This window comes from Cyprinus carpio, chromosome A16 (genome assembly GCF_018340385.1).
Source record: "Cyprinus carpio isolate SPL01 chromosome A16, ASM1834038v1, whole genome shotgun sequence".
Classification (NCBI taxonomy): domain Eukaryota; kingdom Metazoa; phylum Chordata; class Actinopteri; order Cypriniformes; family Cyprinidae; genus Cyprinus; species Cyprinus carpio.
This window is the reverse complement of record NC_056587.1, coordinates 20,642,675-20,655,962: the sequence shown is the minus strand read 5'-3', so window position 1 is coordinate 20,655,962 and position 13,288 is coordinate 20,642,675. Positions and strand designations below refer to the sequence as shown.

General features: G+C 36.6%; 1 protein-coding gene across 6 annotated transcripts in view; it reads left to right on the top strand.

The window, feature by feature from the left end:
• Positions 1–13,288, top strand: part of LOC109105501 (zinc finger protein 385D-like) — a 59,556-nt gene extending 46,268 nt beyond the window's left edge. For 2 of the 6 annotated variants that reach the window (XM_042773222.1, XM_042773225.1), the window contains 4 exons: positions 6,393–6,659; positions 7,958–8,139; positions 8,676–8,777; positions 11,432–13,288. In XM_042773222.1, the coding sequence (XP_042629156.1) occupies positions 6,393–6,659; positions 7,958–8,139; positions 8,676–8,777; positions 11,432–11,656 (776 nt within the window). In that variant the 3' untranslated portion in view covers positions 11,657–13,288. The remainder of the gene's footprint in view (positions 1–6,392; positions 6,660–7,957; positions 8,140–8,675; positions 8,778–11,431) is intronic. The other 4 variants (XR_006162044.1, XR_006162043.1, XR_006162042.1 and 1 more) reach the window with 4 other exon arrangements.

Sequence of the window (13,288 nt, the reverse complement as noted above, 5' to 3'; positions counted from 1 at the left end):
TGGTGAGTTTGCTGGCCGGTCAAGCACACCAACACCATGGTCATTTAACCAACTTTTGGTGCTTTTGGCAGTGTGGGCAGGTGCCAAATCCTGCTGGAAAATGAATCAGCATCTTCAAAAGCTGGTCAGCAGAAGGAAGCATGAAGTGCACTTTTGAAGTGCCAAAATTTCTTGGTAAACAGGTGCATAGACTTCGGTTTTCAAAAAACACAATGGACCAACACCAGCAGATGACATTGCACCCCGAATCATCACAGACTGTGGAAACTTAACACTGGACTTCAAGCAGCTTGGGCTATGAGCTTCTCCACCCTTCCTCCAGACTCTAGGACCTTGGTTTCCAAATGAAACACAAAACTTGCTCTCATCTGAAAAGAGGACTTTGGACCACTGGGCAACAGTCCAGTTCTTCTTCTCCTTAGCCCATGACGTTGTCTGTGGTTCAGGAGTGGCTTAACAAGAGGAATACGACAACTGTAGCCAAATTCCTTGACACGTCTGTGTGTGGTGGCTCTTGATGCCTTGACCCCAGCCTCAGTCCATTCCTTGTGAAGTTCACTCAAATTCTTGAATCGATTTTGCTTGACAATCCTCATAAGGCTGCGGTTCTCTCTGTTGATTGTGCATCTTTTTCTTCCACACTTTTTTCCTTCCAATCAACTTTCTGTTAACATGCTTGGATACAGCACTCTGTGAACAGCCAGCTTCTTTGGCAATGAATGTTTGTGGCTTACCCTTCTTGTGAAGGGTGTCAGTGATTGTCTTCTGGACAACTGTCAGATCAGCAGTCTGACAGTTGTCAGATTAGCTGATTGGCATGTCACAATATTCTAATTTGTTGAGTGAATTGGTGAATTTTTTTAAATGTGAGCCAAAATCATCACAATTAAAAAAACCAAAAACTTAAACTACTTCAGTCTGTGTGCACTGAAATTATTTAATACATGAGTTTCTCAATTTGAGTTGAATTACTGAAATAAATGAACTTTTCCACGACATTCTAATTCATTGAGATGCACCTGTAGTAGATAAAAAAAAACTTGAATTTAAAAACTTAAAAATTTCAATGTAAAAACCTAAACAATTATAACTAAATATTGATAAATATGGTATCACTTTACAATAAGGTTACATTTGGTAACATTAGTTAACTACATTAGTTAATCTCAGAATTTACGAATACATTTTTCAAAGCAAAAATACTGTTAACATTAGTTAATTGACTATGAAATTACATAAAAAATTATATTAACAGTAGTTATAAATGTAGAAATATATTGCTCATTGTTAGTGTACATTTTTTCAACTCTGACCATGCCTTTGCTGTTTTCATTTTTATTAATGTTTGTTCATGCGATGCAGGTTTCCCAAACATTTTGTCAGTCAAACCACTTTAAATCGTCAGGTAAATATTAAGTTAAAATTTCAGTAATTTATCAAACATCTGCTGTTGGTTAATAATAGTCACATCAAAGATAAACAAATAAAATATTTCAGATTTGGGTATTCAAGTGTTTTATTTTGTTTTCATTTTTAAATAATTTATTTATGATTTGTTTATTCAAGTGTTTTATTTTGTTTTCATTTTTAAATATTAATTTTTATGACCCTAACTCCATTAATATTAGTTTTGCACATACAGTTTTAGCACCCACAGCCCTTCTTAATGGCCATTTTAACATGACATTATTGTAAACCACTTGGCCATTAGGTATTTTTTTTAATTTTTATGACTTAATTAATTATTAGTTTTGCAATTTAGAATCACAATGGAAAAGAAGCATTTTGTTGACAATTTTTTTTTATTGTCCACAGTTTCGATACTTTCGCCTAATCATTTCAGCCCTATAGTTAACCCTAACTCCACCAATATGTAGTTCTGCACATACAGTTTAGAACCCAGAGCCTTTCTTAAAGGCTCACCAGCTGGCTAAAGGAGATTAGCTTGTTGAGCTGTGGACTGGGGTGGCAATGCTGATGGCAAAAAAGAGCCAGTTCTCTCCCACCAGTGAAGCATCACTGACCATGACAGCTTGGCACAGAGAACTTCATCTACACTCCAGTTTCTATTAAATCTGCAGTGGCACCCACACCGACACTTCAGTCGAACTTGATCATTGTAAGTAAAAGCGGGGAACTCAAAAAGAGACAACAGGGAACCAAAAGAGCTCCTCTCAAAGCTCTACAGATGGGGGTTTAGACAGAAAATACAAACCAGTTATAACAGCCCACGTCAATCAGTAAGACAACTAGCCATACTACAGTATGTCAGCGGCAGAGCTGGGTAGATTACTTACAAGTTGTAGTCTGTAACCGATTAAAAATTACATGATTAAAATTGAAGTCAGTAATGCAATATTCTGACTGCTTTTAGATTACTTTTGATCTAACTTGTTTAAAAATTTACATGGGATTATTGTTATTAAAAAAAGGGGGGAAATAAAATGTATTACATTCTTTCTTATCAACATCATGACATGCATTAAACATTACAACTCTGGGGTAAATGAAAACTGCAGGAGTTTTATGAGTTGATGAAAAGCTACTACTTCAGCCCTCCTGCATATTATTCAATAGAAGACGATGCACTTATGAGATAAGTGAAAGTGAAAGTGAAAGTGACGTGACATACAGCCAAGTATGGTGACCCATACTTGGATTCGTGCTCTGCTTTAAAACCCATCCAAAGTGCACACAACACACGAGATTGAACACACACCACACTGTGAACAACACACCCGGAGCAGTGGGCAGCCATTGATAAACACCCAAACCAGTAGAGTGTGGGAAAGTTTTTGAGATTTAGTGAAAATGGAGTTTTGTTATTTGTGAAGTTATTAATAGTTTTTTTTTTACGTTCTTTGAGTTTGTGGTGTTGACAAATATTTTTTGAGTGTTGGTGAGTTTTATAAATTTTCCTTTCTCTTTGGAGTGTTCCAAGCTCTTGGTGCATGAAGAAGATCTGTAAGTTTCAAAGACTAAAGTCTTAAATCCAAAGAGATATTCTTTATAAAAGTAAGAGTCACACACGCCTTCCTAAAAGGCTCGTACTACCCCCCCAACGTCTCATCACAATGTGGGAAGATTTGCCACCGCCCAAAATGCAAAGAAAGAAGTTAACTTTTATTCTCGCTGTTGCCGCAACCTGGCCTTGTTGTGGGAGGATGCTGTGTGTTTCGTTGTGAAATGAAACTACTTTGTTTTGTTCTTTCAGACACAATTTTAGTGGTTAAGTTGTATTTCAAGACTGTTCCAGAACAATTCTGACCCAAATATTATGCCTTGCACATTTATGGAGGATAAAGACTGAACCAATAGCCTGCAATGTGGCTGTGGCACAAAGGCTGTTTCTATAAAGTTGGCAATTCCAACTTTGCAAGGACAGTCTGGCGCTTCTGACTCACAGTCTGTTACATATTTAAAGAATTTGCCGCTGATGATTCAAATGTGAGTTTTGAGCAGTGTAGAGTAGCGCTTGTTGTTTCTCCGATCACAAATGCAGATTGTTTACGCAGAGCGATACGCAATGCAACGCAATGCATAAAAAGACAGTATAAGTCATTATAATCAGTAATTATGTCCCCACTGGATGCAACAAATGCCTCTTTTGTAATGGGTTTTATTGGTTTTGTCTCATCGTGCCGGGAGACAGCATCACAGTATGTTAAGGGGCGTAACATTTCCGTCACACGATTGAGGTATTCGGCCAATCAAATGCACTGGATAGCTGGCCAATCAGCGTACACCTCACTTTTCAGAACGATGAGCTTTGTAGAAATCGACTTGTTTCAGAAGCCAGGGCATAGAGGAGCAACAATAATGTACATTATGCAGAAAATAATGCGCTTTTTGAACCTTAAACTGCATAAACACATTTCATTACACCAAATACACCAAATAATGTTCTTTTTATCAACATCATATGACCCCTTTAATCGTTAGATTAATTGATTTTCAAAATAATGGTTTGTTGCAGCCCTGGGTTTAACTGTTTTTGATTAATTACTCCACCTGTTTCAGTTCTCCCTGATTACTTTCCCTGTGATTATCAGCCCTGTGTTTTCCTGAGTCTGGCGTCTAGTCTTACATCAATCCCCAGGTGCTACGTGCGTGTTCCCATGTATTTGTAAATAAAGTGTGATTGTTCTGGATTGTCCCACGTCTCCTCACAGTAGGCGCACTGTGACAGAAGACTAGACCTAAACAGTAAGCAGCGCCCTTTCTGTTCATGTTTTTGTTTCCTTTTTCGAGAGCATTTTGTTTTCCTTTTTTTTTCCCGCACCAATCCAGCCCACCAGCCAATATTCTCCCCAATAACTTTTTTTTGGGGGGGGGGTATAGGGATCCATCTGTAGAGGTCGGGCCGAGTGCCTCCAGAGCACCTGCCCCCCCCACCTCCCTGATGGAACTGTCACCTTCCAGGAGAGGCGAGTAATTTCACACCCATGGACTGTTTTGGTGTTTGTTTTCCTCTCCCACGTTTCCATGTTCCCTCCTGTGACCTAGCTTCTCCCTCGTACTGACAGTGTTTTTCGATTCCAGGTGTTCCCTCTTTAATTGTGTGTTTAGTTTCCATAGTTTTTGATTAATTACTCTACCTGTTTCAGCTCTCCATGATTACTTTCCCTGAATTATTAGCCTTGTGTTTTCCAGAGTCTGGCATCTAGTCTTAACCGTCAATCCCTGTGTGGTACGTGTATGTTCCCATATATTTGTAAATAAAGTCTGATTGTTCTGGAGCATCTCCTTGCTCCTTCGCCTCTTCGCTCCTCGCAGTAGGCGCACCGTGACATTAACTAATTGGTTTTAGTTTGAGCGGGATGTTCGGTAGCATCCATGCCTCTTTTCTTTTACAGATGATCCAAAGAGGAGCTCTGGGATAAATAAAAGACTCTACTTTACGGGTCACCAAAATAGAACAACATAATTCAGTATCGATTGAGTCCCCAGGGTCTGAAATGAAGAAAGCCTCTGTGTTATTACTGTACAAAGAGTTCAGACCCTTCAGACATTGATCAGAGCGTCCTGCCAGAACCAGATCTCATCTGGGGAAATTCAGCGGCAGTTTATCTTATTTGCTGCAATTAATTTCAGTGTCGACCACATTAGGTAATACTGGCATGTGGCGCCAATCGATTTGACACAGTTATTTTCCAGCACAAATAAAGGAAGTCTTCAAATCAAAGCAAGTCCAACACTCGGGGAAAAATTCACAGTCAGAACGTAAGAGTGCCATTTGATGGAATAAAGTGCTCATGTATTATTGACAATGGCACCGAAGGAGCTTTTAGAGGTTGACAAGTCATCAGTGACATCAGGGTTTGTGTTTACGTGTGCCTGCTGCATATTTATTCATCCAAAACACAATCCAACACTCACCCGTCCAGTGGACAGTATAATGTGTTTATAATTAGAAAAATCTGCCTTCAGTTAGAAAAATATGCATGTGCTTATCAAATATTTATTTAGTTCAATTTTATTTAACTTGTAATAATTACATTTTTACATTTTAAGTTATTATATATTTTTAATGATTTTTAATTAGATTTTACATGCATAGTCCAGTAAATTAAATACTTTAAAAATGAAAAGGTCATCTTTCTTTTTATCATTTTCTTTTTACAATTTATTTGATACTTGATGATGAATGATTATTTATAATTAATGAATAACGTGTCTCTATTTATTTATGTGCTTGTTTGTGTTTCAAATGTTGTATTTAATTTTTTTCAATTTAATAAATTATTATAATTGTTTAATTACATTTACATTTTGTATTGCCATGTAGTTTGTTAGTTATGCTGGAAATTGTCCAAAAATGTTTTTCTTTGTATAGTCTAATAAATATTTTTTTTCTTATTTATAATAATTTCCTCTTCATATTTAGAACTTTATGGATGTTTTTGCTTTATTTTTATGCTGTATTAAATTATTATTGTATTGTTTTAATATTTTGTTAATAAACGTATTAAGTAATAATTATTTGTTATTAGTTTTGTGTGTGTGTGTGTGTGTGTGTGTGTGTGTGTGTGTGTGTGTGTGTGTGTGTGTGTGTGTGTGTGTGTGTGTGTGTGTGATTTATGCTGGAAATTGAGCAAAATGTTTTTGTATAATATGTCTTTGTATAATCCATTAACTTAAGTACTTTAAAAATGAAAGGTACTTAATTTCAATTATTTTGTATTTATATTTGGACCTTGATAAATGGAAACAAAACAGTTTTTCATAATATATGAATGATGAGTCTGGCATCAGTGCAAGAACAGCTTCACATTATGAAACACTTGAGTTCAAAAACAACGGACTAGCAATAAAACAATAAAGCTATTATTATTATTTAAGCCAGCTATTATTTTTACACTTACCAGTAACAGGTTATTTGTATTTTACAGGTGGGAGTCATGGAGCGCCTGTGACCCCTTCATCACCCTCTTCTGCCCCAGTGTCCGGCTCCGGGGTGGAGCCCACAGAGCCAGAGTCTACCTCAGTGTCAGGAGGAGAGGACGGCCGCTCCATCACGCCCAACCCTCCTGAACCAGAAGAGATCGACCCCGCAGTCAGTCCAGAGACGGAGGATGAGAAAGCGCTGCGTCTGCTCTACTGCTCCCTCTGTAAGGTGGCCGTCAACTCTGCGTCACAGCTGGAAGCACATAATACCGGTAAGCAGCTTCTCAGAGCGCCTGCACTGAGGATTTTCAGAATTCAGCAGGATCAGGTCTTATTCAGACACATGCAGGACAACACAGCTCAAGTACCATACCCTTTAAAAAGGGCCTTTATCATATTGTTGTTGCTGCAGTTTTATAAAAGCTAGAAGTCACTCAAGATTACAGTGAATTTGACATTTTACAGTAAATTTCAATTACTGTAATGCACAGCTTCTTATTAGAAGCTATGAGTCAAAAGTTGAAAAAGGCAAATTAAAAAAATGTAAGTACTACTAAAATACTCAAGTACTACAGCAAGATACTGAAACTTTTTTATAATAATATATGTCAAGCTGGGTTGTGGGGTTGGTGGGTTTTTCAGGCTATTTAGATTACATTAACATGATGATTAGCAAAACTATTGTTCAAAAGTTTGTCATCATTTTTTTTCAAGAAATTAAATGCTTTTATTCAGCAAGGATGCATTAAATTGATTAAAAATGACAGTAAGGACATTATGTTACAAAAGATTTCAATTAAATTAAATGCCTTTCTTTTGAACCTTTTGTTCATAGGAGAATCCTGAAAATTATGGTTTCCACAAAAATATGAAGCAGCACAACTGTTTTCAACATTGATAATAATCAGAAATGTTTCTTGAGCAGCAAATCAGCATATAAGAATAATTTCTGAAGGATCATGTGACACTGAAGATATCACAGGAATAAATTACATTTTAAAACAGTTCTTTAAATTGTAAAAATATTACTGTGTTTTGGTCAAATAAATGCAGCCTTGATGAACAGAAGAGACTTATTTTAAAAACATTAAAAATCTTTACCGACTGTCTGTTCTGAACCACTTTTTGCTTCAGATAAATGTTGTGATGTGGAGCTATTTGATTTGGTTCATGGTTTGGAGCTTTTGAAAGATTTTTAAAAAATATGCTTATGGAGAAAATAAATCATAAAAATCGTGAAACCAGAGCTGTGGCTCATAGAAGCTGCTTTTTCTTCACTATTTGATCCAGCTGATCTATATCATTTCATTTTGTACAAAAGTTACACATTTATGTTTGTCTTCAAAATTAGTTTCAAGTATTCAAGCAAAAACCTTTAGTTTAAGATCAACAAGAAACATAAAGTCAGTCACGTGTCTCTTTTGACAGTTAGTGTATACTTATAAACTACTTAGAATATCGATGCATCAGCGCTTAAGACTCCGTCCAGCCCTCACGGTTTTGTTTTCTCTGGCAAAGGCGTATCATTAAGGTGATAAATGTTTTGAACCTGCCTTGTTTTGTTCCTCAGGCACCAAACACAAAACCATGCTGGAGGCTCGGAGTGGGAACGGCTCCATCAAATCCTTCCCCAGGCCCGGGGTGAAGAGCAAGCTGACTGCACCCACTAAAGCAGACACGGGCCTGCAGAACAAGACATTCCACTGTGAAACCTGCGACGTGCACGTCAATTCAGAGACGCAGCTCAAGCAGGTGAGCGCCGAACCTCATTTGTGTGTCACTCTGAAAGCGAAAGCGCAGCATGACACTGCAGCGCTGCATGGATTTCAGTCACTTCACTGTAAAATACAACTCATTTGACTACAAGTTTTGCTAGTGAGATTTCATTTATTATGCAACACAGATGTTTTAGTGAAATATTGTGTACTATTTTACTAAAATAATAGTAATAATTGCCTGCTCTTGAAGTACCTGCTTTATAGCAATGTTAAAGTGTTTATTTTATGGGGATGCTAACATTATCTATATATGTGTGTGTGTGTGTGTGTGTGTGTGTGTGTGTGTGTGTGTGTGTGTGTGTGTGTGTGTGTGTGTGTGTGTGTGTGTGTGTGTGTGTGTGTGTGTGTGTGTGTGTGTGTGTTTTACTATAAATGCATGAAGCAAATAATCTGCAGTGCAAATTGTATTTTAATTTGGTATGACAAGTTCATTGAATGCTGTTATAGAATCTGTAAACTGGGTCTGTCAGCTCATCACATCTGCGTCACATTCTGTGTTTGCATCGTCAGCATATCAGCAGCAGACGCCATAAAGACAGAGCTGCAGGGAAACCAGCCAAACCCAAGTACAGTCCTTACACCAAAACCCAAAGAGGAGCCACCAAACAGACAGTAGGTTCCTGCATCCTCTCGCTTCCAAATGCAACTGCCATCTGTTAGTTTAAGAAAGGTTAAAAATGCATGGAGAAAAATATCCTTTAGCAACACCATTCATTTCAATGGAAATGAATAAACAATAAAGTTATTTCTGTTTTGTGTTGCTAGTGGTGCATAAATAAGTGTCAGCCCAGACTGTTTCAAAATCAGATGTTGCATGATGGAGTGATGCCATATTTAATAAAAACAAGATGAATTGATTTCACAACACATTTAACTTTCACGATGTAACATATTTCTGGGAAATAATGAAGACCAGGACTTCATTGGTGTATAGATTATGTGTTGGTGGTTTATGTAATTTTTTAAATAAATAAAAAAATACAATAATATATGCTACCATTCAAAATCAAAGGGTCAGTAAGATGTTTAAATGTTCATGTAAGAATTATGAAAAATACAGTCAAAATAGTAATATTGTGAAATAGTATTATAATTTGACATAACTCTTTTCTGTGTGGATATACAGTATTGTAAAATGTAATTTATTTCTGTGACCCCGAACTTTTGAACAGTGTAGTTTATTATTGTATTCTCAGCACCTGTTTGACTCATGTATGTCAGCAGAAAAAGTTATTTCAGTGACAGAGGAAACCATTGTTTTGATGAACACTTATCAAAACAATGTTTTCCTTTCAAATAACACTTCCTGATGAATTATACACATCAAGACCGTTTATTAAAGCGATAGCTCACCCAAAAATGACAGAAAATTCTGTCATTGTTATATTTTTTCTGCATTGTTCCGTGCAACAACAGCTCATAGTGACCAGATCCGTCAAGCTCGCTGTGAACACAAATGAGATTTCAAAGATTTCCAGTGAGTGATCTGAACAAGCAAAATCTATCATATGACTTCAGACATTTTGGAAGATAGCGGATGAGTCATGTGGACTACTGTTGTGGTGCTTGCTGTCACTGTGAACTGTTGTTGTAGTGAAACTGTTTGGTGATCCATGGAAAAGAACCTACGGGTTTGGAACAACATCGACATAGTGAGCTATCTCTTCCATCGCACTACATATGCAGGATTTTAAGGCAGTGTTTCCCAACCACTGTGTCAGGTGTGCCATGGAAAATTATCAAAACTTTCTATCCCTATTATATTTCATCATTATTGATATTCTTTTAAATCAATGCTATTGGTCATCTTTACGACCGTTTGTGGGTTTTACAAATATTAACCAATGAAAGCCATTCAAAAGAGCTTGTGAGTAAACCTCGTAATGCCATTGGATCCTCAGACTATCAGCAAAACCTCATAACTTCATAATTCTCATAATTCATTCAGAATGAAGCGCCTTGCGTAGTCTGGAGACAGATCTCTGCTTGTTCACAATGCAAGGGTAAATAAAGAACTGATGTTTAAATAAGTACAGTGTTTTCTTTACTTAACAACACTATGTCTATAAAGGCTAATGTTTTGTGTGTGTTTGTTCGGTGTGTGTGTGTGTGTGTGTGTGTGTGTGTGTGTGTGTGTGTGTGTGTGTGTGTGTGTGTGCGGAGAAGAGTCTGTTTTATATGTCCTGTGCATTGCGCTTCAATCTTTCATGTCATGATATTTTGGCCAAATGTATTCAACAACAAAAAACCCATAGTGCCCATATAGCTATAATAAACCTTATAACCTGTAAGTTCATGAAAACATAATGCGATGCACTCACTGCCTCAGATGCAGCCGTTCTGATGACAGAAAAAACACCATCATTCACTGGTCAAAAACCTCGCAAGTGTCTGATCATATATAAAGCCACAATACCAACTCTGACGATGCTGTCTAATTATTTGTATATATTAAATTATTAAATTATATTAAATATTTCCTGAAAGTGGTAGTGGTTTTGAACATACAATGTTTACGCCCGACAGCGACGATATGTAAATTTGCTGTTTTATCATCACCAACAACAATAAAGCTACCTATTCATATCTGTTCATACCTGACTTAAGCTCCAGTTTCACATTAAATGTGAGTACTACTTAAAATATAATATCCAGTTTTAATATGCCATTTAAAGCAATGCATGTTTATGCAATTTTGTTATATTTCAGTGCTTAATAGTGTGCCGTGGGACTTCTTACTTTTCAAAACTGTGCTGTGGCTAAAAAAAAAAAGGTTGGGAAACACTGTTTTAGGGCATCACTGCATGGATTTCACTCACTTCACTGTTAAAAATACAACCCATTTGATTACAGATTTTAATAATGAAACTGAATTTGCAAACAAAAATTTAGACCGATGCTCATTTATTCCATCGAGGCCTCAAAATGAGTGCAAAGAAACTGCCAAATACAGAACGTTTTTGAGTTCAGCAATAAATCAATGCCACATTGTTTGTACTTTTGTGGAGGTGATGGAATATATCTACACAAGCTTTGGCCTATATTTTTGTGTGCATATTTCTTCTTTTCTTTTATATTTATATTTATTATTTATACAGTATATGTATTATATATATACTGCGTGCGTGTTTGAATCATGCTGTAGACTGTGTCATTATTATTCATTTAATAATTATCATAATGGTATTTTATATGTATAATAATTTAACTAGTTAAAAAAAAAATTGTTTACAATTAAAAAAAAAAAAAAACTGTTCTGTGTTCAGCAGGTGAAGATGCCAGTCGGTAAAGACCTGTGTCCACCGCAGACAACCAGGATAATGCCGTCCCACCTGGCAGCTGTTGCCGCTGCCATTAGCTCCGCCTTCCCTCTGCGTGCCTGTCATAACCCCGCCCTCTTTCAGACACAGTCCCTCCCCACCGCGCTGCTCCGCCCTGCACCGGGGCCAATCAGGACTGCTCACACGCATGTACTGTTTGCCCCCTATTGACCTGTGAACTATGACCTCTGACGGATCGGACCATTAACCCCTCCATCACCTCACACTGGGCACGCAGCCCGGAACAAATGAGCGATACTGCAATAATTTAAAAACGAAACACGAACCAGGTAACTATGCATCGTCCTTTACATGTGACACACTGATGTTAAGCTATAAATGTATCAGTGGAGATTTGATTTTTGTTTTTTTTATGTACGGAAACCATGATTCATCATCATCATCATCATCACTTAGAGTACAAGACTGATTTGTATATTTAAGGTGAGTTTGGGAACACAGAGATGTTAATAATGGAGAAAATGGAAAGTTGTATTTCTCTACTGGTTTGCACTTTAAGTCTTTCTGTTGTTGATTTCTAGACGACTAGATCCCTTCCTGTTTTCAGCTGTTGGTGTAACCAGGTCAGCAGAGCTTCATTTGTCAATGGACCTGCTTCACATTTCTGTGGTTCTCAGAAGCTGAATTCATCATAAACTTCTATAGTCGTGAATGGAAACTACAACAAATAAAATTTTTCAGTAGAAGAAACAAATCCAGTGTAGCATTTCTATGACTACACAAAAGAGGAATAAATATCCATCAACATAATCTTATATAAAAAAATTCATATAGCAGATATGTACGTAATCAATTATGTTGGTCATAAGAGAGAAATTTCGAATTTGCCACCACTCCCTCAAAAAATTTATTTGAAACTATTTTCACTCTGAAATTGCTATTTTATTTTACAAAATTAAGAATTTAACGATTATTAATCATTCATTAATTTGACAAAAATAATAGTAATAGTTGTCTATTTCTAATAAATTAATTAATTAATTAAACAAATTGCCATAACTTCTTACAAAAAAAATTACTTTGTAACAGTTTTCACTCAGAAATTGCTAGTAAATTTCACAAATAAAGAAACGCCAATTAACACATTGAATTAAATGCGAAATTTTCAAATAGAAACACTGAAAAACTTTAATGCAGAGGTAAGAAAACACACAAAAATACAGTGTTATGAATCTCCATGAAAATATTAAAAACTTTGCTAGATTCACAGTGTTAATTGTGGAAATGCATTAAGACCTCATGGAATAAGTTAAGAAATTTTATATGGTAACATCTTAAGAAGTTTCAGCTAATAACTTGAGCTATAAATGTCATGTGACTGATAACACTCGAGCAGGAAAATTGTCAAGTTAATTCTGATTGGCTGCTGACCTCAGAGACAGACTCACATTTAAAATCCAATTCCAGATCCAGATCCAGCTTTTCTGATGCAAATTAAGCCCTGTTGTACCTGTGTTTGTGTGTGTGTGTGTTTACAGCAGAACTTGGGGGAAGATAAGTGGGTGATTTCCAAAATAAAATGCTGCTGATTCATGTCAAAGCAAGGTTAAAAAATATAGTTGGATGTTTGCTAAACAGATGAATATGTAAATGTGCAGGAGTGTGTTTGAGTGTGTGTGTCGGGGGGAGGCGGGTGGGGGATCGGTGGTGGTGTTGAGTTAGCGGGCTTTTCACCTGAAGTCATCTCTAGAAACATTTCATGAATGTTACATGAGCTACTGGGGCCACAAAGCTTGTATCTTCTTGCAATGTGAAAACCGATAAACATTTTCAAATAAAGAA